This window comes from Danio aesculapii, chromosome 7, assembly GCF_903798145.1.
Source record: "Danio aesculapii chromosome 7, fDanAes4.1, whole genome shotgun sequence".
In the NCBI taxonomy this organism is placed as follows: Eukaryota; Metazoa; Chordata; class Actinopteri; order Cypriniformes; family Danionidae; genus Danio; species Danio aesculapii.
The window spans coordinates 2,791,930-2,817,724 of NC_079441.1; the positions used below are offsets into that span (position 1 = coordinate 2,791,930).

A 25,795-nucleotide genomic window follows, 5' to 3' on the forward strand; every position below is an offset into this window, starting at 1 on the left:
TGAGACATTATGAGAAAAAAGGACCTCACCTTTCACCAGGCTGTCTATGGGCCTGTGATGTTCTGTTTATTTCATAATTTAGGATCAGTCACATTTTATATCCAAACTTCTCTTCTGCCTTCCTGAATAAAGCAGATTTCATTCAGCTGAGACACAAATCAGGATTTACTGAAGATCTGCTGCTCACAGAATCACATTCAGCCAGTCATTTATATGATCAGAGCAACACATAAAGAGACCAAACACCAGCAGATCTAGAAAACAGCTTCTGAAAACACTTAAACAGACTTAGACATAACTAAAATCTTCACCAGAAGAACCTTAAATCTTAAACAGCATAATATATATTTGATAGATCAAATATAAAAATAAAATATTTGACTACTTTTAAAGCACAAACAGCAGATTCACTCGGAACTTACACAAGAACTAAACAAATACATAACAGCTTAAAAAACAGTGAATGTAAGTAAACACACAGACACATCTTCTCTCAGTAGTTAGTGCAGATGAAGTTGAGTCTGTGAGATTCAGGAAGGCTGATCCAGGTCTGATCTCCTCCAGACTGAACTGCTCCTTTTCTCTTCTCCAGTTTGCAGTTTTCCGGTGTGCTGCCGTTCCCTGGAGCCCAGTTCTGATAGCACACCATGTCTCCACTGACCCAGAGCCACGTGTTTATGCTGCAGTAGTTGTGTAAACCCAACCACACCGCCTCAGTAGACGCCAGTTTAACCACGTTCATCACACGACGCTGCATCTCCACTGACTGAACCGAGACCAGATCCACATGATTCTGTCTGCAGTATCTCAGAGCTTCAGACCACGACAGATTCTGCTGGATCACAATCAGTTTATCTGGACACAAAACAAAGCAGAAACTAGAGAGAGACTGATCAAAAACAACATGCAGAACAAACACTGTGGAGGAACTTGCATTGTTAGACTTGTAGAGTCAACTTTAAGAGATCTGGAGCTGATGATGAATTGAGTGTGTTTGGAGGATCTGCTCACCTTTATGACACACAAAAGGAAACTGGCGGTCACAGGAGATGTCATGCCATTTTCCCTGAGCATGCTGATTCATTCCTACGCACTTTTCATTACCTCCATAATTATCAGGTTGATTGGTATCCCAGTATCTGAACGAGGAGTTGCTCTGATCTGACCACTGCCATGGGTCTCTGAACAGACCGATCCAGACTGCAGATCCAGATGAGCTTCTGTCATTAATGAACTTCTCCAGCTGTTGACTCTCATTCTGGTTCCTCACACTGACCAGATCAATGTGATTCTGTCTGCAGTAACTCTGAGCGGCTCTCCAGTTCACTGTCTGATTGACAAAAACCAGTCCTGTGCTCGCTTTAAAATAATCAAATGGAAACATTTTTGTCAGAATAACATTGTCTATATTTTTGGGACCCCTTCACAAATCATGTTTTCAGGGGAGCCCATGCCTTATTTAGGGGAGCCAAGCTCCCCCTAGCTCTTCTGTAGTTCGCACCCTGGGACTGGTGCCAAAACAGTGTCTGGACTGATAGTTTTGAGCCACAAATTTATGGTGGATGACTTTTTATTTGACAAAAAATATTTTAATTGAACAATATAATTAGAGTTTAAAGTATTTATCAATTCATTCATTCATCCCTTTATCTGCGGTCAGCACAGCGGAATGAACCGCCAACTTATCCAACATATGTTTTACGCAGCGGATGCCCTTCCAGCTGCAACCCATCACTGGGAAACACCCGTACACTCCCATTTACACTACGCCAATTTCAAACAGTCTTTGGATTTGTATGGGAAACCAGAGAACCGGGAGGAAACACAGGGAGAACGTGCAAACTCCACACAGAAATGCCAACTGACCCATCCGAGGCTCGAACCAGCAACCTTCTTGTGGTCAGCCCCCAAAACAGGGGGATGAGGAATGGGAGGCATCTGGACCTGCATTGCTAGCTGAGGCAACTTCATACTAGAACTGTCTGAAGGGGCTGTGGCCCAATAGTAGAGAAGAGGGTTAGGAGTTGGAATAATAAAAGACGCTGATGATGCATATCCACTGACACGCTTGAAGTACAGAGAAGAGAGCACTTCCAATTAATTCCTCTAAACTTTAAATACTCTAAACCAATGGTCAGGAATCTTTTTTCAGCAAAGAGCCATTTCAGATATTTTTTTTTATCAAATGTGTTTTTAAAGAGCCATATGGGGTGTGTGTATATAACAAAACCTTTATTTATTTATAAACAAAACCATTATTCATGTCCATGCACAACTCTAAAATAAACAAATATGATGTATAATAATGTATAAAGAAAGGACAATTTACTGATTTATTTTTTTCTTTTTGCCAGTCACTCATGAATATTTGAAGTTATGTTTGTGGGGTTACAATAGAAATGTAAATTACCATAGAAATGTAAGAAATATAACTTGTCCTTTATTGTTGTCGCGATTCAAGTTAAACCACAGCACCACATATGCGCATTGGTTGAAACGTCCTTTTAATGTAAACAGAGTTTATTCATTTTGCTGTAGAAAATACAATATTTGTAATTGTATTTTCAATAGGAAACTAATTTCTAGTAATAGTTATATTTAAAAAAAATCTGAAATATTATTGAAGAGAGACAGCAGGAGAGCCACATACTTTTGGTCAAAGAGCCACATGTGGCTCCCGAGCCATAGGTTCCCTACCCCTGCTCTAAACTATACTGTTGGCCCAGTAGAGTTCAGTCTGCTACAATCCATCCCAAGTTCTGTTCCAGCTCAGGACAACACAGGATCTTCTTTAGGTCCAGTGAGCAGACGTCGACTCTGACTAAGATGGGAGAACAGCACAGCCGAACGTTTCCATCTCCATTACATTTCTCAATTTTCTTTCCATCAAGACTCTAGTTAAGTTCGTTCAGTGTGCCGCAGAATCGCAAAGTCTTTTGCCGCATAAAACTTGCACATCCAGCCTTCACTCCAAGCGTTACAGGGACAACATATTTTAAAAAAACAGTGCCTGTGCATATTTATAAATCTACCGCCTTAATCTTAGATCTTGATACCCTGCTTAAATATTAAAGGCTTTTACTTTATTTGGATAGCAATATCTGTCGGTGGAGTCAACTGTCCATTTGAACGATCGCTGGAAGATTCGTTTGCTCAGATCTAAAGAGTTGATTCTTTTGAAGTCCCCTTTAATTTAATCTTTAATTCCTTATGATGAGCTAATTTATACATAGACACCCCACATGGCAAACATTGTAAAGCTGCGGTCACACTGGGCTTTGTGTGTGCAAAATTCTGTTGTGCGGCGCTGCGAAAAGGGGCGGGATTAAACAAGATGATTAGACATTAATAAAAGTGAGCGATTGTTCCATATTTTACATTTCTGCCCAGAGAGATCCTGTTTTGATCCTCGTTTGGTCTCACGCAGTCAAGTGATGCGATTTCGCAGGTCAGAGTTCACCAAGCTTGAACTTTGCACTGCAGCAACCTGCGAAACTCGACGCATGACCCTGCGTTTCCGGTCTGACGCATTCGCGCGCGTATGAATGGAAGTCTATGGGAGGAAAAGTCAAGTGTGACCGCAGCTTAAAGCGGTGGGCTGACACTTGATTGATCCAGGCCAGCAACACATTGATTGGTTTGCTCTGCTGAGGAGCTGTGAAAGAGGAGCTGTTTTGTTAAAGGGAATAATATGATTGTCAAATATGAATTAGCCTAGTTAATGATCTGCTTATGCTCCTCTCGAAATTAGTTCATGAAACTTCCCTACGATATTCTTTGACTTTAAGTTATATCTTTTAGATCAGGATTCAGTTTCTCTTTATATTTATTTTTGTTTTCCATTTAGATTAGCCAGATATTCAAAACGTTTTCATCTTTATTTTTTCATAGCTCTCTCTACAAAGAAGATTGTGTCAAAGCAGCTTAACATAGATGACAAAAAGAGAATTAAAAAGCCACAGCAGTATTTCAGATTGTGGAACATTTCAGCAAACTCAAGTCAATTAATCCATTCTATTCTTCAGCATTTTCACAATGTAGAATGTGTAAAGCAGCTTAACATAGATGAAGCTCTAGTTAACTGAAATTGGTCCAGTACAGATGCAAATGTCACTGCTGAAAGCTGAAAATCATAGAGTGGTGTAGTTGTAGGCTAGAATGGTTCTAGTTAAATTAAAACTGATTCAGTTCAGTTTAGTACAACTGTTATTGTTAAAGACAGATGCACTGAAGAGCAAGTCCACTATAGGTCTTTCACCGAGAGACAGAACAGCCCGACACAGAAACAGTTTCTTTCCTCAGGCAATCCATCTCATGAACACTTGATGATAATTGTGGAACCAACATCACTACTTGCTATACACTTTTATACACATATACACTTATTTAACAACACACTTTACATGCCAATTTGCACATAACAGCTGCACATATAACGTTGTATATAGTAATAAACATGTACATACACTTGTCAATCTGTATATTTGCATTCACTACTTCAATTTTTTTTTAATATATTTATTATCTGTTTTTTGTCCTGTCTCTGTAATGCTGTTGCACAGTAGAAGCTCTGTCACGAAAACAACTTCCTAGTATGTGTGAACATACCTGGCAATAAAGCTCTTTCTGATTCTGATCTGATTCTATTGAAATAAGAGCGCATATATCTGCCACAGCATTACAAATATTTGACTGTTTTTGTTTTGCATTTATACTAATTTAGTTTATTATTGTCTCATATACATTTCAATTTGAAGCTTCATTTAATAATAAAAAAGTTACTTTAAGGGTTTGTACTCACTGTTGTAGCAGATGAAGAATGAGATGTTACTACATGGTTCATCAAACCACTGTCCATTTTTCATAACAGTACAGTTATTACTGCCGGCTGGTTGTCCAGATGCCCAGTTCAGAAAGAGCGCAGGATCACCTGAAGACCAATGCCATTTATAAACACTCGTCTTCTGAAGACCAATCAAGATAATCTCAAAACCTCTCACATTCACAGTCTTGTTCAGCTGGATCATGTCGTTCATGTTGTCAGCAGTGGCCAGATCTGTGTATTTCTCTCTGCAGTATCTCTGAGCTTCAGTCCAGGTCTTCATCTCCTTTATAAAGTGATACTGACGCTGAACACATTCAGATATGGAGCAGAGAGCTGTGAAAGAGACACTTTGCTTTAATGCTTTTCAGAACAGAGTCAAACCTAATGAAACTATAAACCATAAATAAAACTACAAACACACTCACCAATGAGGAGAAGAGGGAAATATAGAGTCTGAGCCATTTCTGAGGAAGAGAACTATAGACAGTCAGATTCTAAAACGCATCAGCTGGTTAAAGAAACAAATGCAGAGTACACAATCAATGAGAACATCAACAGATGTCAGAAGTGTTATTAATCCTGATAAAAGACTAGATGTGAGTAGTTCTTACTTCAGAGGTGGTGTGTTTCTGTCCTCAGTCTGATGTTTCTGTCTGCAGCTTCAGACTGTGTGATTATTCTAGATCTGCTCTCATCTGTCATTCAGCACGTCACAGCATTTGTTTATTGCTCTAAACAAAAGGCTTTTTCATTTTCTTCCTGATCCATATGCTTTCTGTATTTCTGTGGAAGTCTGTTCATTTGAATAAAAAGTCATAAAAGTAAAAATAATACAATACTTCTTCACGTAAAAAATCCACCTCAAAATGGTGTGGTATTTTCTTGTCTTTTGTATTGATGTCATTCATTTTCATCTATTTTACCAGTAGAAACACTTTCTGTTGTGCTGTCTGTATTTTATCTTAGAAAGTTAGTTTCTAAACCTCAACAAATACTGTACCTGCAGTTTTCATATATGCCTGTTGAAAAATTGGTTGGCTTTTAGTAGCTCTGCACCATAGACTTTTAGTTGCCAGTTCTGATTGCTGACCCACTAGAGACTATCCGATTAGAGATGAGGCAAAGATGAACATTTGTGTGAACAACCCATTTATTGTCACCACTCAATAGACTGGTTTTATAACACTTGTGTTGTGGTTTTTCAAAATTAAAAACACAATGAAAAGAAATATGAATATACATCATGATAATCAAACAGATCACAATAGTAAATTACAGTCAATAACACAGCACAAAACATTAAGCTTGATAATAACGTAATGTGCGAATGATTGTGGGCAAAATGTGACAAGCTGCTACTTCAACATACCCAAGCATGCATAGATGTAACTTGACACCTTGTTAACAGAGCTCAGATTGTACAGCGCCTCACTCACAAAGGCTATAAGGGCGCATGCGCCTAGCGGATTGTTCAGAACAAAGGATTAGGTTACACTTCAACACTCAACTGTACTCACACTAAACATGTTTGCCTTGAACTGAGCCTGGACATGATTGTTCCCCCTCCCCACTCCCCTGATGGCCCACTCTCACACTGCATTTTTACTTTCCGACCCGAACAGGCTTACATCATCGATGATGCGACTGTTCCATTGAACAGAAGAGATGTGCTCTCAGTCAGTACAGTCGACATTGCTTTAGTTCTATTGCTTTGTATTATTTTATTCTTGTGGGATGCAGTGACACACAGTCAAATCTTTAGCTAAACACTTTTGATGCCCATAAATTTGAATAAACATCATCATGCTGTAGTATTAGGAGGTTTGCTGAAGATGGCAGCTGAGTTTTGCATCTGGGTTAGCATCTTTGATGAACAATGACCATTTATGTTTGTTGAAAACTAAGAATAATTAATAAAATTCATATGAAATCATTGCTTAAAAGTGACATTGCGTCTACAGTTTCACGTTTGGGCACACTTTGCACTCATACCGAGCCTGAACCCAACTAATTCACGCTCTGGCATACCTCTTCCAACCAGACCAAAGCCGACCAACTGCACCGCACCACACCGGGGTGTGGCATGGAGCACTTACACTTGTCAAGTGAAACCGGAAACGGGTCAAATGCACTTAGGCATGGTTTTGATAGCCTAGTGTGAGTACACTCTTTGATTAAAGCAGATTTCATTCAGCTCAGACACAAATCATGATTTACTGAAGATCTGCTGCTCACAGAATCATATTCAGTCATTTATATGATCAGAGCAACACATAAAGAGACCAAACACCAGCAGATCTAGAAAACAGTTTCACTTAAACAGACTTCAATTTAACTACAATTTTCAACAGAAGAACCATAAATCTTAAACATTAGTGTTAAAACTTTAAAAAAAACTTTATATAATAAAAGATAAGTACAGAAATTAAACTGTTGACTACTTTTAAAGCACAAACAGTAGATTCACTCAGAACCTATACGAGAACAAATCTAACATATATAAGTTGAAAACAGTGAATATAAGTAAACACAGACACATCTTCTCTCAGTAGTTAGTGCAGATGAAGTTGAGTCTGCGAGATTCAGGAAGGCTGATCCAGGTCTGATCTCCTCCAGACTGAACTGCTCCTTTTCTCTTCTCCAGGTTGCAGTTTTCCGGTGTGCTGCCGTTCCCTGGAGCCCAGTTCTGATAGCACACCATGTCTCCACTCAGCCAGAGCCACATGTTCATGCTGCAGTAGTTGTGTAAACCCAACCACACCGCCTCAGTAGACGCCAGTTTAACCACGTTCATCACCTCATACTGCATCTCCACTGACTGAACCGAGACCAGATCCACATGATTCTGTCTGCAGTATCTCAGAGCTTCAGACCACGACAGATTCTGCTGGATCACAATCAGTTTATCTGGACACAAAACAAAGCAGAAACTAGAGAGAGACTGATCAAAAACAACATGCAGAACAAACACTGTGGAGGAATTTGACATGTCAGACATGTAGAGTCAACTTTAAGAGATCTGGAGCTGATGATGGATTGAGTGTGTTGGGAGGATCTGCTCACCTTCATGACACACAAAAGGAAGCTGCCATTTACCACTACACAAGTAGTCACCCCATTGTCCCTGATTGAACTTTTCAGTTGCTGCACAGTGTTCATTATCTGGAAGGCTAGGTTTGCTAGTTTTCCAGTATCTGAATGAGGAGTTGCTCTGATCTGACCACTGCCATGGGTCTCTGAACAGACCGATCCAGACTGCAGATCCAGATGAGTTTCTGTCATTAATGAACTTCTCCAGCTGTTGACTCTCATTCTGGTTCCTCACACTGACCAGATCAATGTGATTCTGTCTGCAGTAACTCTGAGCGTCTGTCCAGTTCATTGACTGATTGACATACACCAGTCCTCCACTCACTGAAGTCAATGAATGAATTGATTAATTAATAACTAGATTAACAGGAGCATCATTAAAACTGCTTATTATCAATAGAGTGAGTTGTTATTTTTATCGATATTACAGAGATCTGCCACAACAGAACTTCTGACAAACATTTACAGAATCATATAATGTGTTATTATACAGAATCTTTTTATAACACATGCAGTATCTACGTATTTTATTATTAATATTATAATCATTAGAAAAGCTATATAAAGACTTAAACATATTCAGCAATATGTGTACTCACTGTTGTAGCAGATGAAGAACCAGGAGATATTACATGCCCCAACAAACCACTGTCCATTACTCAGAACAGTGCAATTATCACTGCCGGTAGGTTGTCCAGATGCCCAGTCCAGAAACAGCACAGGATCACCTGAAGACCAATGCCATTTACTATCATTCGTACCCTGCAGACCAATCCAGACACCTCTATCATTCACATTCACAGTCTTGTTCAGCTGGATCATGTCGTTCATGTTGTGAACAGTGGCCAGATCTGTGTATTTCTCTCTGCAGTATCTCTGAGCTTCAGTCCAGTTCTTCATCTCATTTATAAAGTGATACTGACGCTGAACACATTCAGATATGGAGCAGAGAGCTGTGAAAGAGACACTTTGCTTTAATGCTTTTCAGAACAGAGTCAAACCTAATGAAACTATAAACCATAAATAAAACTACACACACTCACCCATGAGGAGAAGAGGGAAATATAGACTTTGGGCCATTTCTGAGGAAGAAACACATTGAAAAACTCAAATCAGGATTCCAACATGATATACAATCATCAAGATAACATTGGTTAAAGACTGTAGATGTGAGTAGTTCTTACCTCTGAGGTGTTGTGTTTCTGTCCTCAGTCTGATGTTTCTTTCTGCAGCTTCAGACTGTGAGGTTATTTTATATCTGCTCTCATCCATCATTCAGCACGTCACACAATTTTCCCTTTTTTTGCATATTGAACATTCGTGAAATAATTATATATATATATATATATATATATATATATATATATATATATATATATATATATATATATATATATATATATATATATATATATAAAGACAGCAAATTAAGTCTGCAATGTTAAATATGAACGATGATTTTTTTTATTTCAAACATAGTTTACATTTTAAATTTCAGAACAAATCTGCTGTTTTATCATTTGTATAACTTGTAGGATTGTTTGTATAACCTTTTGTATCACATTTGTTTATTACACCAAAAATCCCTGTTCATATTCTCCATATTAATTTTCTGTTCTCTTCTTTTCCCATATTTGCATCATGACATCAATGACATCAGTGTCATTCAGGATCAGTCACGAATATAGACATTGAGCAAAATATTATTTACATATGAACTTTAATGACGTACTGTATGCTTCATTGGTCCCAAATAAATAACTACTGTGATGTACTAACAGGGTTTTAGATGTTATAACATCTGTTAAGTGAAGGGATGCTCAAACTTCTTTGTATGAAGGGCCAAAAACCAATCATAGCCATATCATAGTCATGGGCTGTTTTACCATAAAGTTGGCATGGGTAATTTTCAAATTAATTTCATAATATTTAAAAATAAATACAATAAACAAAATAAACAAAATGCCAGGCAGGGAGGTCCGGCTAATCGAGCTCTCTTCTCATGTAAAATGTTGGACTCTTTATACGCACCACATAATGGGAGTTTCAGGTGAGATGACCCACCCACAAATCAGCAACCATGCAGGCTCTGCAAATCACAAAAAAGAACTGAAACAAACAGGAACGCCGTAGCCTTGGCAAACTCGCAATTTGCAAAATTTACAGGGAGTTTCACCTCCAATAACCGCGAGAACAAAGCACGAACACGCTCCAGATTCTGTTCCCATGTAACAACTATGTCATCTAAATAAACTGCACAACTCGAAAGCCCCTACACAACCTGATTCATTAATCTATGAAACGTTGCTGCGCGTATCACAATCTGAATCTTATTACAGAATAAAAGTAATATCCAGAAGATGTCATAAATGCAGTAATCTCTTGCGCTCGAGGCGTTAAGGGAACATGCCAGTAACCCTTCTATAGATCAAATCTACTTACGTATTTTGACGGTATTGTGACGGTATGTACATATTAAATTAAATCTGATTAAATGGCACCATTTGAATTGATAAATTTAATTTAAGCTTTTTGTAGACTAACAATACAACAAACAAACAAATGGTTAAATTAAATTTGAAATGACAATCTCTAAACCATCCCCATCATTCTCCCTCTAAGATGGGATGGCGGGGCAAATCAAAGTTTACCATGGGCCAAGTTTGGGCATATTTGGTTTAGTGTGACCTATACATTTCGGTTTCTATTTCTCAGATGAGCCTCTTTTTATCTTACTTCTAAACAACAGTAACAAATGAGCAGAAAATACCATTGGTCTGCATGTGGAAATGTTGTGATCGGTAGGTTTGGCTCATCTGAGGTTGATTTGCTTTTTTTCTCCAAAGTCAGATGTTAATAGAAATGTAAAACTAAAGTCACTGCTTTAAAGTGCAAAATAATCTAATGGAAAGTACCACAATATTCCCCTAAACACGTACTTTGCATGTTTAACCCACGAGTCCTTGTTTGAATGAGAATTGGTTGCTCTAACAAGGAGGCTAAAGAGCTGGCATCAGTTACACATGCACATGACATCTTTTTTAAAGACTTCTTTAAAGACGCTTCTGGATATTTAAAAAAACAAAAAACATGTTATCTCTCTATTTAATAACCATTTATAAACCTTAGATCAGTTTTCTAAAAGAGTTTTCTGATGTTAGTTCCGACTTACTAGTTAAAACTGATAAAATACTAATTGTAGGAGATTTCAACACTGACTCCAGGCTGTCCATCACACTCAATATCCTCTTCAAATGCATTTCCACTCTCCACAATGGTTATCTGTTACCCATACAGACAGTACTTTCAACGCTATGTTCACCCTTTCATTTTTTGGTTTCCTTAGATGATCAGAAAATCACTATAACCTCTAATTGCAACCCAAGCATCCACCCCATGGTCTCAAATCTAACCTTTATTGATTAGAAAACTACTTTCCTCATTAAACAAAGCAAAACAGATCAATCATTGACATTTCATTTACATATTTGATTTTCCCTCCCCCACACACCTCTTTCAAACACGCTTAGCCTTTATACATTTCAGGAAGTCCCAAAATCCCAGTCCCCTTTCCCCCCTATTTGTGGATGACAACAATCGCCCAGTAACGTGATTATGGTTTCAAAAACACCTCAAAAAAGTAATTCGCCTTTCAGGCTTCCCTCCAGATTCATTCTCCAGTCACTCCATTAGAATCGGAGCAGCCACCACAAAAGCGCAAAAAGGTCTCTCACAACAGCAAATACAGACCCTGCGAAGCTGTTCATTTGACGCCTTCAAGACCTACATACGTCTCAGCCAGTGCCTCAAAGAAGCCCAGAAGACCCTCACCAGTGGCCATTCAACGAGGTCGAGGGCATGACACAGCCACTTTTTCTTCTCTTTCTTTCTTCCTTCCTTCCTTCCTTCCAGCACTAAGTACTACTCAGCTTTTTACCCATATCACTCATCTAAAGGCTGATTCATACTTCTGTGTCAAGCGCATGCTCCGGCGCAGCCTTCACGTGGTCACATAGCCCTTGCTGCGGCTGACATCAAAAAGTTGTCGCTCGTCCGCCGGTTCCCGTCTCTGAATAAGCGAGTTTGAGCTAATTGTAGCGTTTAGAAAAAACAAAATACCCGCAAAGAAACTCAACATGGGGGAACATAAAAACCTACTGCCAGATAGCGTTTTAGAAGCGTTATTGCAGAGCAACACAAACAGCATTTAGAATTATAAATGCATGACTACGCACAAGACAGGCGACATAGGTCATGCTGATCACTCGACGCTGAAGTATAAATAAGCCTTAACTCCAGCAGGACTTTTCCCCTTTCCAAGCCCCCCTTGTCACTCCTGCCCACCCCCCCTGTCACTCCACTATCATTCTAGTGTCACTACAATGTCACTCTAGTGACAGTACTAGAGAGTGCTGTCACTACCCAGCTCTAGCTCCTGCAGGACCATTCCTCAAGCTTCGACTACTCCCCCTCCTGCAAGTCCCCCGGCCCACCCATGCTGACTCCCGCAGAGTGTTACCCTGAGCTTCGACTTAATCCCTTTATGACCATCTTCTAATGGCTACTTTCAGCAGGAAAACATGCCATGTCATAAAGCCTGAAACATCTTAGACTGTACTCAAATGGCCTCCACAGTCACTAGAGCTCAATCAAATAGAGCACCTTCGGAATGTGGTGGAACGGGAGATTCGCATCATGCATGGGCAGACGACAAATCTGTAGCAGCTGTGTGATGCTATCATGTCAATATGGAGCAAAATCTCTGAGGAATATTTCCTGTACCTTGTTGAATCTCTGCCATAAAGGCTTGAAGGCAAAAGGGGTCCAACTGAGTTTTAGTATGGCGTACCTATTCAAGTAACTGGCGAGTATGTATATGTGTATACCTATATACTTACCGGCCACTTTACTCTGCATGAAAAAAATACTTTTGTTGAACCCCATTTGAAGATATAACACTACACTAGACTTCGGGAAACAATGAGAACAGAATCCTTCTTGTTGTCAAACTCTCAAACACCAGCAGGAGGCGCTACAGTGAAAACCATCATCCCTGCAGAAACATTCATTCCAGGAAGCTGAAATTTCAATACTAAATCTGAGCCAAACAAATCAACATTTAAACATTTTAATATATGCACTACATTAAACTTTCTGATTACTGTGATGCTGGAGAGACATTAGCAAATAAACAGGAGACAAAAATACTGACTGTAGATCAGTTTATTTCATCTGATGTTCTGTTTACGTCAGGATTTAAGATCAGTCTCATTTTATACCCAAACTTCTCTTCTGCCTTCCTGAATAAAGCAGATTTCATTCAGCTCAGACACAAATCATGATTTACTGAAGATCTGCTGCTCACAGAATCACATTCAGCCAGTCATTTATATGATCAGAGCAACACATAAAGAGACCAAACACCAGCAGATCTAGAAAACAGTTTCTGAAAACACACACACATCACATCTAAAGAATCTTACACCTTAAACAGAAGAACCTTAAACCTTCATCTTAAATGTTGGTGTTTTAACAGCACATTATATTATGATTGATAGATACAGAAATTTGGCTATTTTTAAAGCACATATAGCAGATTCACTCAGAACCTTAAAAAGAGCAAATCAAACATAAAGAAGTTTAAAACAGTGAATGTAACTAAACACACAAACACATTTTTCCCTCTGCTAGTTAGTGCAGATGAAGTTGAGTCTGTGAGATTCAGGAAGGCTGATCCAGGTCTGATCTCCTCCAGACTGAACTGCTCCTTTTCTGTTCTCCAGTCTGCAGTTTTCCGGTGTGCTGCCGTTCCCTGGAGCCCAGTTCTGATAGCACACAACATCTCCACTTACCCAGAGCCACATGTTCACGCTGCAAAAGTTGTGTAAACCCAACCACACAGCCTCAGTAGACGCCAGTTTAACCACGTTCATCACACGACGCTGCATCTCCACTGACTGAACCGAGACCAGATCCACATGATTCTGTCTGCAGTATCTCAGAGCTTCAGACCACGACAGATTCTGCTGGATCACAATCAGTTTATCTGGACACAAAACAAAGCAGAAACTAGAGAGAGACTGATCAAAAACAACATGCAGAACAAACACTGTGGAGGAATTTGACATGTCAGACATGTAGAGTTAACTTTGAGAGATCTGGAGCTGATGATGGATTGAGTGTGTTTGGAGGATCTGCTCACCTTCATGACACACAAAAGACAATGAGCTGGTGCAGGAGATGTCATGCCATTGTCCCTGAGCATGCCGATTTATTCCTACACAGTTTTCATTACCTCCTTGATTGTCAGGTTGATTGGTATCCCAGTATCTGAATGAGGAGTTGCTCTGATCTGACCACTGCCATGTGTCTCTGAACAGACCGATCCAGACTGCAGATCCAGATGAGTTTCTGTCATTAATGAACTTCTCCAGCTGTTGACTCTCATTCTGGTTCCTCACACTGACCAGATCAATGTGATTCTGTCTACAGTAACTCTGAGCATCTATCCAGTTCATCGTCTTACTGACAAACACCAGTCCTCTGCTCGCTTTAATGGATGAAAAATGAACAGGAGCATCATAAGAAATGCTTTTGTTACCAATGGAGTGAGTTGATATATTAATTTTACTCAGATCTGCCACAACAAAGCATCTCACAGAAATATATACAGAATATCTGTTATATATTAAGCTTTTTAGAATCTATAATTAGAAAATCTGACAATATATTTACATGTATAGAAGTATGTGGTTTATATTCAGTAATACACTATTTTAATACTGCATGTTATAAAATATGCTACTGCATTTGTAGAATAGGTTACCACCTTACAAGGACGCACTTGAAGACGCAGACTGAAACATGTTCCGACGCAGTACTCATGCCATCAGAAAATTTACAGAAATGGTTGTGGGATTTATAGGGGAACAAACAGATGATACTGAAGAGAAAACTACTGTCAGAACATTTCCCAACCAGAAGCTGTGGGTGGATAAAACATGCTCATGACACTCTGAGATCCTGTACCGCCACCTACAATAAGGGAGTTACTTTGATCCCATACAAAGTCATGTTATCCAATGTCCTGAAAGCAGTGGAAGAGGTGAAGCAAAAATACGGGCAAAAACTAGAGTCACCGTTTCAACAAAGTGACTCCAGGAGCCTGAGGTAGGGACTAAAAACAATAACAGACTATAAAGCACCAACATATGGTATGATGAGCACAGATGTGTCTCTAGCAGATGAGCTGAACACCTTTTATGCTCACTTAGAGGCTGCAGGCAATGTTTCTAGCATTGCTAATGCTAAAGGTACCCCTAAGTGCCAGAACAAATATGGGTTCACCATCTCTGACCATGACAGGAGGAGAGCCTTCAGGAGAGTGAACACCAGTAAAACAGAAGCACCAGACGGCATCTCCAGTCATGTCCTCAGAGCCTGTACAGACCGGCTAGCACCTGTGTTCACAGAAATATTCAACCTCTCCTTATCACAGTCAGTAATTCGCATATGCTTTTAAGAGTCCATCATTGATCCAGTCCCAAAGAAAACCCATCCTAATAATGAATATAGACAAATAAAGATAAAAAACTGCATGGTTTGCCAAAAGTGAAGATGCTAGTGAAGCCATTGATCTTCAAAGCTGTTCAGTTAAAAATAGCCCATCATCTGAACTCAAAGCATGTTTTAGCAAGCTCTGCAGTCACACCAACGTCCCACCCCTCAATTAGAGGCATACAAAGTTAGCATTAGCTCTACTATCAAAGATCTGGGTGTATATTAGACAGCAACTTAACTTTTGAAAATCATATCTCTCATGTCACAAAAACCACCTTCTTTCATCTGAGAAATATCGAAAAGTTACGAAGTATGCTATCCATCTCAGATGCTTTTATGACTTCTAGGCTGGATTACTGTAATGCTCTGTTTGCTGGTTGCCCAGCATCCTCTATTAATACAATTCAGCTAGTACAAAATGCAGCTGCCAGAGTTCTTACCAGGTCTAGAAAATGTGATCACATCACCCCAATTTTATCCTCCTTACACTGGCTGCCTGTTAAGTTTCGTATTGAATTTAAAATATTGCTTATTACATATAAAGCTTTAAATAATCTAGCTCCTGTTTATCTAACCAATCTTCTGTCTTGCTACAATCCAACTCGCTCTTTAAGATCTCAAAACTCAGGGCTTCTGGTAGTACCTAGAATAGCAAAGTCTACTAAAGGAGGTCGAGCCTTCTCATTTATAGCTCCTAAACTCTGGAATAACTTTCCTGATAATGTCTGAGGCTCAGGCACACACTCTCAGTTCATTAAAGATTAAAGACCTATCTGTTTAGTAAAGCATACTCACAATGCATTTCATAACAGTATGATGCATGAGTGTGCTTTACAAACCACCTGTAGGACAAACTCCTCCTGTCTTAACGCACCAGACATTTTGTTAGAAATACTCATCTGCTTTACATGTTTGTTTATGTAAATAGTATTTAAATTTATAGCACTTCATTTTTGCATCTCATGTTTAAATACACTATGAACAGCAGCTCTGCTAATTATTTTCTTTATTCTCTATTTCCTCCTGGGGATATACATCCAGAGGTCTCTAGAGATTATGCAGCGCTATTGGTGTGATCCAAGACCTGTGAAGAAACGATGCCAAGGTATTTATAATTCTGAACCAGGCCTTATCCTAAAAATTATTCTAAAAATTAACATTAATTAAGTTAGTCTTATATTCAATAATAAATGGTAAAAAAATGCAACTTGTAATGTCTGACACCTACACTGCAGCTCTGCACAGGAAGTTTGGTCAGAAGAGAAATGGTCGTGCCCAACTGAGCCTGGTTTCTCTCAAGATCTTTTTCCTTCACTGTCAGATATTTCACACTGGATGAAAGATCATCATCTTCAGCGAAAACGGAAATGCTGCCAACCTGATTCTACACCATAACTTTTCAATCCAGATGTATGGGGCAACCATTACTGCATCCAAAATGGTAAAAAGCCTTGGAGTAACAATTGATGACCAACTAAACTTCTCTGACCACATTCTAGAACTGCTCGATCTTGCAGATTCGCACTCTATAACATCAGAAAGGTCCGACCCTTCCTATCTGAACATGCAGCTCAACTCATTGTTCAAGCTCTTGTTCTCTCCAAACTGGATTATTGCAACTCTCTACTAGCCTGGCTTCCAGCTAACTCTATTAAACCTCTTCAGCTGCTTCAGAACGCAGCAGCACGAGTGGTCTTTGATGAACCCAAAAGAGCTCATGTCACTCCGCTACTCACCCGTTTGCACTGGCTGCCAGTTGCTGCTCGCATCAAATTCAAAGCTCTGATGTTTGCTTACAAAGCGACCTCTGGCTTTGCTCCTTCTTATCTGCTCTCACTTCTGCAGATGTATGTGCCCTCCAGAAACTTGCGTTCTGTAAATGAACGTCGCCTCGTGGTTCCATCCCTATGAGGGAAGAAATCCCTTTCCCGAACTTTCGCATTCAATCTGCCCAGTTGGTGGAATAAACTCCCTAACTACATCAGAACAGCCGAGTCACTTGCTGTCTTCAAGAAACGACTAAAAACTCAACTGTTTAGTCTCCACTTTCCTTCCTAATCTGTAACTGCCTCTCTGGCTTTACCACTAACTGTACTCTCTCTCTCAAAAAAAAAACTTACATTACTAATGCTTTGCTTCTTAGACTTTACACACCTGAAACTTGTTTATAGCACTTGTTCACTGCTGCTCTTATAGTTGTGTAAATTACTTCCTTGTCCTCATTTGCAAGTCGATTTGGATAAAAGCGTCTGCTAAATGTAAATGTAGTCAGTTTGTAAAGTTTGTTCCTCGCCACTGTCGCCACTGGTTTGCTTGGTTGGGACTTGTGGAGCTGCGCATCGATGGATTTGCTCTTCAGTGTTTGGACTTTCAGCAGTGAAAATTAAACCACACTAAACAGAACTTCAACTCTGAAAACTGGACTGACACAAGCTATGTTTCCATCCACCAATTTGAATGCTCATTTTGGATATGCGCATAAAAAAACTGGTTGATGTAAACGCCATGATACGCATACATTTTGAAAATGTGCATAAAAAAACATATGCGCATAACTGAGTAGGATAAACTTTTTATTCGCTAAGAAAAGATGCGCATCAACTACGATGGAAACACTTTTACCGCACAAATTCCAGTGTGCGCATTAAAAAAGGTGATGTGATTTTGCTTTAAGAGATAATGTGAGGATAAAATGTTTGTGAATGGACAAACCAGCAGGCTGAGCACACTGTAAACCATCTGAACTGTTGTTTTGGTCAATCTTAAACACCTTAACCATTTCAGTATTAGTGTTATTATATTATTAAAGACCTCCGGAATCAAGAGCGTCTGTGCTCCACATCTCACGCCTTCAAATGCCACCGTATGTTCACTGCGTGTCAGAATCACCTTCTGAGGCGCAAGTCATTTATAACATGAGGAAGAGATTCAGACAGCCTCTCCTATCACAGCGAATTCCATTTTCACTGTTGATATTTGGCACCAGTTAATCAGGAAGTGACGATTTTGTTCTCTTTGACTCGTCGGATGAAAACGCTGCTTTATTTGTACGTCTTTTATGCCATATTCCAGTTTTGCGCTTAAAGTTCATTCGCATTTTTGGATGAAACACAGCTACAGTTTCAATTTACTAGAACGTCTGTGTTAAGCTGCTTTGACTCAATCTAATTGTAAAAGCGCTATAGAAATAGGCATGAATTTTATTTAATGTGCAATTATTTGTGATTAATTCGGTTAATTAATCACTATATCATGTAATTAATTGCTTGACACCTCTACTTTTTGCTTTTATTTTCTATTGCATAACTCCTATTTCTCCATAATTTAGTGTGTATAGTTATATTTTTTGTTATTGTTGTTATTATTTTAAGGTCACAAGTGGTTGTGAAAGCATTTCACTGCATATAATACTGAGTGTGATTTTACTCTTTAATTAAGTAACATTTAATGCCATACGTTTTCATAACATATCTAATGTTTTCAGATATGTGGCTTGTTAACCAATAACTAGGCCCACACGGACTCTGCGCATGCAGAATTCCGCAGATTTTCCGTAGATTCCCAGCCCATCATTAATTCTGTTTATTTACTCGAGTAAATGTGTGTAAATCTATATTTATTCAGTTTTTAATTTAATTACTGTAATATTATTGATTAATATGAAAATGTTGATCTGATTTATGTACAATAAAGTTTATACAGTAATATTTCCTGTCTTTTAGTAGAGATATTATATGAGAGACTTGCTTTGTTTAACAAATAAAGTGAATCTAATTGGAATTGCATTTTAAACATTAAATTAAATTTACAAAGGTATTACTTTTTATTCCATATATTAGGTTTAGTTTTGATACTCCCAAAATAATTCTGCAGAAATCCACAGATTTTTACCAAAATTCTCAGCAGAAACAGCAAAAAACGTCAGCAGATTCCGTCTGGCCCTACCAATAACACATGCAACATGTGCATAATTATTACGGCTTATTAATTATTATTATTATTACAAAAACAATATATAGACTTAAACATATTCAACTAATTGTCTTAGACGCTTAAACAAGTAACTTAAAAACGTATTGTTTTGTAACATAAACTCCCGCCTAGCTTTGAAACAATAACAATAATACAATTTTGGATAATATATCACATTTTCTAGCATGATCACACACACACATATATATATATTATATATATATATATATATATATATATATATATATATATATATATATATATATATATATATATATATTTCATAAGGGTTTGTACTCACCGTTGTAGCAGATGAAAGTCCAGGTGTCACTACATGGTGCAACAAACCACTGTCCATTTCTCATAACAGTACAATTATTACCTCCGGCTGGTTGTCCAGATGCCCAGTTCAGAAAGAGCACAGGATCACCTGAAGACCAATGCCATTTATAAACACTCGTCTTCTGAAGACCAATCCAGGCGCGTTTATCATTCACATTCACACACTTCATCAGCTGGATCATGTCATTCATGTTGTCAATGGTGGCCAGATCTGTGTATTTCTCTCTGCAGTATCTATGAGCATCAGTCCAGTTCTTCTCCTCATTTATGAAGTAATACTGACGCTGAACACATTCAGATACGGAGCAGAGAGCTGTAGAAGAGACAGCTTTTAATGCTTTTAATGCTTTTAGAGTCAAACCTAATGAAATTATAAACCATATAAAAAACTACAAACACACTCACCAATGAGGAGAAGAGGGAAATATAGAGTCTGAGCCATTTCTGAGGAGGAAGAAAAAACATATCTATTCAGGAGTAAAACATTTCAGTAAAAGAGAAGCATTAATCCAGAATACACAATCAATAAGAGCATCAACAGTTGTCAGAAGTGTGTTAGTGTGTATAATGCAGATGTCAGTTGCTCTTACTTGGTGGTGTGTTTCTGTCCTCAGTCTGATGTTTTCTGCAGCTTCAGTCTGTGTGATTATTCGATATCTGCACTTCTCACGTTTATTACTCTAAACAAAGGCCTTTTTCATCTTTCTTTCTCATTCACATATTTTCTGTACTTCTGTAGGATTATGTTCATTTGAATGTGGTCAAGAGTCTGTATGTTTCATAAAGTATTTTCATAATGGCTACAGAGGAAATGTCCAACATACAATTTGCATTGTATTTTATTATCATTTTTCAAGTCTTTCAGGTGTCATTCATCTATTTGAGTTCCATCAGCAGAAACACATTCTACTGTGCTGTTTTCACTTTATCTTACAGTGTTCATTTCCAAACTTCAACACACACAGTACCTGAAGAACTGGATCAGGAGTTTAGATTTAGGTTGAAGCTGAACTCTACAGGTCTACAGAGACTGACTCCACTGGCATAAACCATCTGGTTTGTAGTATTATTGGCAATATTGCTATTGTTTATTGCATTATTCATCTAATAACTTACCAGTCTATTTTTCTGGAATGTGTAAGATTTTATTCAGCTTTTCTCTAATACACTCTCAGAAATTAAAGGTTCACAAGTTGTCACTGAGGTGGTACCTTTTCAAAAGGTAATGTATATTGGTGGGCATTTGTATGTAAAGCGCCATATTGATACCTTCAAAGTACATTTACCGCTTTTCACACTGCGTGTAACTCCAGGTTATTGTCATTTTAAACACCGCTTGTAATCGTAGGTACAGTCACGTTTCACAGCAGAACGTTTATTTGTCCGGGGTTACGAAACCAGGCTTTAGAGCATTTGTAGTGTTAACATTTGTGGGTTAACATTCTTATTCGTTTACATTTGTGGTTTTAAAGATGGAGATTGTGTAAATAGGAGAGATCAAGAGATGGCAAGATGTCATAATGTCTTCCTTTATTTATTTGTACCTTTGTCTTTTTTTACTTGCCTTTGCCAGTGTAGTGAGACGGGTAACAATGTTGCTAGGGAGCTACGCTAAAAGGGACACATGTTTGTCTGTGTAACAATGGAGCAAAGATGTGGATTCTCAAAATAAGTCACCGACTGAGCTTACAGCTCACATGATCACACATCTGTACAACCAAGTGCAAGAAAAATCTCAACACACACACACTGCACCCAGTCAAGCCACACATCAACACACAGCGCTCAGAAAGTAGGGATCCACCACTGCACACGACTGGTCAACCGTCTAGCCAGGACCCCGGCTTAAAACAGCAGCATAATGAAATGTGGTCAACACTATTTACTTTAGGATGTCAGCCATTTCTTCAAAAGAGCTGTGATAAATAATCTTATTAACAGCCAAAGCAAACACAGTCAGATGCAGCAAACATAATTACAACCGCTACAGCAAGGGAGTAACTGCATGGATTCAACCACACCACGTAAATAAATCATCAATTTGGTCAGACAGCCACTGCACTAGACGTAGTGAAGAAAGTGGAAGTAACAAAACCGGAAGGTGCGACATAAGGCCTACACCACAAACTGTGCTCCACCAGGCCTGAAACTGTTCTGCTTTTATATGTTCTGGGAAGGGGAGAGTACCAAAATGGCCTATACAACACATGTGAACTTATTCAGACCAGTTTGTCTTTCTACACTAGCTGAAGACCTGTGCGGTAACATTTAATATAACCGACAAGCTGCAGAGGGCTCATTTAGGCACAATCCCAATTCTACCCCTAGCCCTTACCCCTCGTTTTGTGCATTCCTGTGAAGGGGTAGGGCTGTCCCAATTCTATTAACTTGAAGCCGTAGGGCTAAGGGGAAGGGGTAGAGACCCCTTAAAACAGATTTTTCAGGGCCACATTCTAAACCAAGGGGTAAGAAAATTTCCCAGAATACACCAGCCACAACCGCAGGATCACTGCACCCGAAAGGAGATTCACAAATTAGGATTTTTTGTCATTATTACAAAGTTTTACAACAAACAAGCTCATTTTTAATACATTCATAACCGCATTCGTTTTACTATCATGCTTTAGTAAAAAAATGTTTTAAAAACGCTAAAATAAAAGCCGTTTGGCTATCTATGATCCACAATAATAACTCCTGTACAGCAGTTCCACAACACTCGATGACACTGGAATACCCTGTCAGAAAAGTCTAGTGGCTAGGAATGAGCTTTTCACAGTGTCTGCTATAATGTTAATGTTGTGTTGGTGTGTTTACACAGATGAATTTGGCCACTGTGTAAATGCACAGTACAGTTACGATCTGATTGCTACATTAGATCATTAAGATAACATGATATATGCCTTCGGTGAGTTCTTGAACATACATACCAAAAAATAACTGGAATAACTACAGCAGTCAGTATCGTCTGATCTCATATAAAGCAAGAGATCGCAATGACATATGATGATGTGTGCAGGTGCTGTAGTGCTGTCCCATTTCTGTTGTAAGGGCCATGGGGAGGGGCTAGCAGTACAAAAATAGAATTGGGATGGGGCCTTACTTTTACGGTTATTATCTTTGTAAACACTTGTTCATGCACATGCATGAATAATACACTTACGTGCTACACACATGACCACAGCATTTTTAAGATGGTGTCTCAAATAACTTAAACTTTCACATACCCGAGATTATTCGTTAACTCTCTGTATAGGATGAACAGTGTAAAACCTGATTACAGATAACCCAGGGTATCGTTTAGGATGACCCAGGGTTAACAATGTCGTGTATGAAAAGACCTATTACTACCGAAACAGCAAAAAAAAAGTAACTTTTGTACTGTAATTTACAAATATGTATCTTTTTATAAGGTATCGCCTCAGCAACAGCTTGTTTATGTTTATTTCTGATAGTTAAAAGATTAAGGGTAAACATAAAAAAATTATTCTATGACAGTTTACAATAGATGATTGAACGTGGTGTTGTATAATATCATGCAAAGCAAATATCCTGCTTGCTTATTTGTTTACAGCCTGTTGTTTTGTTTTCAGTATATGCCTTATATTGTGTACAGTATTTGATAGTCATGTTTCTGTGGGCGTGTGCATTTGTGTTGACACTGAATGATGACTATGTTTTCACAGAAGTGTGTGTGGTTTTACTCCTAACCTTAAATGACCATCAGACCTCTAGATAAGAGTTTACTTCAGGACAGAAATAATTAATTATTAGTTTAATTAGATTATCCTATTGCTTATAAGCTCAGAACTGAGGAAGAGAATCTCGAAGCTGAAGTCAAAAAGCTCAGAGCTGATTATGGCTTTGATTAAAAAAAGACTACTGTCATGATTCTGTTCCATGTGCTTGTGTTAGATCATGTGATTCTTGTTCTGTTTTCCTGCCTTTGTTTAGTATTCGTTAGTGTCATCTGTTCATGCCTCTGTTTGTTCTCCCTGCTGGAAAAAACAGCTTAAACCATCCTAGGCTGGTTTTAGCTGGTTGACCAGCTTGGTTTTAGAGGGGTTTTGGCCATTTCCAGGCTGGTTTCCAGCCATTTCCAGCCTGGTCTTAGCTGTTCAGGCTGGAAGATGACCAGATAAAACCAGCTTGACCAGCCTAACCAGGTTGGGAGCCCAGCCAAAACCAGCTATGTCCAGCTTAAACCAGGCTGATCAAGGTGGTTTTAGCTGGTCATTTTCCAGCCTGACCTGCTAAGACCAGGCTGGAAATGGCTGGAAACCAGCCTGGAAATGGCCAAAACCCCTTTAAAACCAGGCTGGTTTAAGCTGTTTTTTTTTCAGCAGGGATCAGTTACCGTAATCATGTCTTTTGTATTTATACTCCTTAGTTTTGGTTATGTCTTGTCCGGTTTTAAACATCATTCTAATTGTCAGTCTGTTCTGTTTATTTACATTGGTTGTTCCTGTTCACCTGTAGATTATGTAAATAAATAAGTGGACATTTTGATAATATCTGTTTCCTGTGCGTTTGTGGGGAACGTGACAGAAATACTAAAAAAGTTTATTCATGTTTTCCTGTCTATTTTTAACGTGTCTGCTCCTCAGTGTTTATTTTTCCTTCCTGTTTCTATGAACACAACCACCCTCCCTGAATTTCTTCTCCTGTTGAAGAAAGAGGGACTGAGTCTCGAGGCCCATCCCAAACTGTTTTTGGCTATCGCTTACTACATCAGCTATCCAGATGACATGCTCTGTGGGTTCTACTATGCCAGCCTTAACATTGCTTGTAGAGTTCCATCGTCCGAAGATGGTCCTCGGGGATATTTTGCCACAAATCCCCGAATTCACTGTCTGTCCAGAGGAAGACCTCATCATTGCCACTCTAGACCCAGAAACTAGCAAGCCATCACTCAACAGCTGGAAGCGCATACCAGAGCCCACCGCAGATGGAGAGCCACTCACGGTGACAGAGCCATTACCATTGGTAGCTGTAAGGATGGCTAAGTCTCTCCATAATATCAAACCCTGAGACCACAAGAAATGCCAGGTGCTAAAACAATAAACTTTTTGATCTGAGAAAAAGATCAGGAAACCAGCTGTTCAAATCATCTTGAGCCTGCCATACTGACTGTATGTCTTTGACAATACCAGGGGGGGATTTTGAGAAAGTACACTCCTTTCCTTTTACCCCAAGCCCTCCTTCCTGACCTTTCTCCACCAGTGTACATCATTCACATTTCACATAAAATGTCCAAGCTTCCAATATGGTGTATCTTGTAGTTCTATACTTATGTTTGGTATCGTTTTAAATGTCTCTGTGTGATTGGTAAAATGGTCTTAAATTCACTGTAATATTTCACTTGTATATGTTGATTTGGCTTTTGGCTTTGATAAAATCTTTGCCAGATGCTCCCCTTATAGAGATGGTTAACACCTCAAACTCATTACCAGGCAAGGGTCTCACTGACGCTTTTATTGTCTTGAATTTATGGCTGTTTGTTCTGAGTTGAGTACATAAGAAAAAGGTGGGACATGGGTCATTGGAGTCTTGTAGCCAGGATAACTCCTTGCAGTGTTTGAACAGACTTATTTACTTTATACATGTATAACTCTTGGATTTATCGTTGAGTATTGATGTTGCACATCTCTGAATTGGATTTTTATTCTTTGATTCTGTAATTGGCATGATACACTGTCATCTAGAAAATAAAATGTCAAGTGTTGATTTATTCTAAATTCCCCTGAAATCTTTTATATCCAGTAGATTTAGTGGAGTCTGTGCTTCCATTATGATGCGACTAACCCAGGCTCATTCTGAGAACATAGTCCCGGGGACGTTTCTGGAGAACGCGAAATACGTAGCCGGGGGTACGTACGGCTGCATTTCATTTTTTTAAGCGAACGCTGCGGGGCCGTGTGGAGGGCTTTCCCGCTGCAACCAGTTTGTCCGCTTAGCTCTTCGTGTACTCTGGCGGACTCGAGGCGCAGAGAGGGGCTGACCACGACG

At 38.9% G+C, this 25,795-nt stretch overlaps 3 protein-coding genes across 4 annotated transcripts; all 3 read right to left on the minus strand.

Moving 5' to 3' along the window:
* Nucleotides 1-468: 468 nt before the first annotated feature.
* LOC130232653 (macrophage mannose receptor 1-like) lies at nucleotides 469-5,287 on the minus strand. Its single transcript, XM_056462627.1, has 4 exons — nucleotides 5,251-5,287; nucleotides 4,802-5,158; nucleotides 1,105-1,359; nucleotides 469-855 (listed from the first exon to the last, which is right to left on the minus strand). Exons 1-4 carry the CDS (start codon nucleotides 5,285-5,287, stop codon nucleotides 494-496), a joined length of 1,011 nt encoding a protein of 336 aa, XP_056318602.1. The 3' UTR covers nucleotides 469-493.
* A 2,083-nt stretch (nucleotides 5,288-7,370) lies between these two features.
* LOC130232654 (lymphocyte antigen 75-like) lies at nucleotides 7,371-8,995 on the minus strand. 2 transcript variants are annotated; one of them, XM_056462629.1, is made up of 4 exons: nucleotides 8,959-8,995; nucleotides 8,515-8,868; nucleotides 7,889-8,239; nucleotides 7,371-7,732 (listed from the first exon to the last, which is right to left on the minus strand). In XM_056462629.1, the coding sequence occupies exons 1-4, from the start codon at nucleotides 8,993-8,995 to the stop codon at nucleotides 7,371-7,373; spliced, it is 1,104 nt and encodes a 367-aa protein (XP_056318604.1). The 2 variants fall into 2 exon arrangements, with proteins under 2 accessions (XP_056318604.1, XP_056318605.1); XM_056462630.1 differs by lacking the exon at nucleotides 7,889-8,239.
* Nucleotides 8,996-13,602: 4,607 nt separating this feature from the next.
* Nucleotides 13,603-20,231, minus strand: LOC130232655 (macrophage mannose receptor 1-like). The gene is made up of 4 exons (XM_056462631.1): nucleotides 20,195-20,231; nucleotides 19,749-20,102; nucleotides 14,118-14,465; nucleotides 13,603-13,961 (listed from the first exon to the last, which is right to left on the minus strand). The coding sequence occupies exons 1-4, from the start codon at nucleotides 20,229-20,231 to the stop codon at nucleotides 13,603-13,605; spliced, it is 1,098 nt and encodes a 365-aa protein (XP_056318606.1).
* Between the last annotated feature and the right edge of the window lie 5,564 nt (nucleotides 20,232-25,795).

Coding starts and splice junctions, on each gene's coding strand:
- LOC130232653 (XM_056462627.1), bottom strand. CDS start 5,287: ATGGCTCAGACTCTATATTTCCCTCTTCTCCTCATTG. Junction 5,159..5,250: donor TTTCCCTCTTCTCCTCATTG/GTGAGTGTGTTT, acceptor TCTCTTTCACAG/CTCTCTGCTCCATATCTGAA. Junction 856..1,104: donor TCAACCTGATAATTATGGAG/GTAATGAAAAGT, acceptor TTTTGTGTCCAG/ATAAACTGATTGTGATCCAG.
- LOC130232654 (XM_056462629.1), bottom strand. CDS start 8,995: ATGGCCCAAAGTCTATATTTCCCTCTTCTCCTCATGG. Junction 8,869..8,958: donor TTTCCCTCTTCTCCTCATGG/GTGAGTGTGTGT, acceptor TCTCTTTCACAG/CTCTCTGCTCCATATCTGAA. Junction 8,240..8,514: donor GTTCTTCATCTGCTACAACA/GTGAGTACACAT, acceptor CATTGACTTCAG/TGAGTGGAGGACTGGTGTAT.
- LOC130232655 (XM_056462631.1), bottom strand. CDS start 20,231: ATGGCTCAGACTCTATATTTCCCTCTTCTCCTCATTG. Junction 20,103..20,194: donor TTTCCCTCTTCTCCTCATTG/GTGAGTGTGTTT, acceptor TCTCTTCTACAG/CTCTCTGCTCCGTATCTGAA. Junction 13,962..14,117: donor GTCTTTTGTGTGTCATGAAG/GTGAGCAGATCC, acceptor TTTTGTGTCCAG/ATAAACTGATTGTGATCCAG.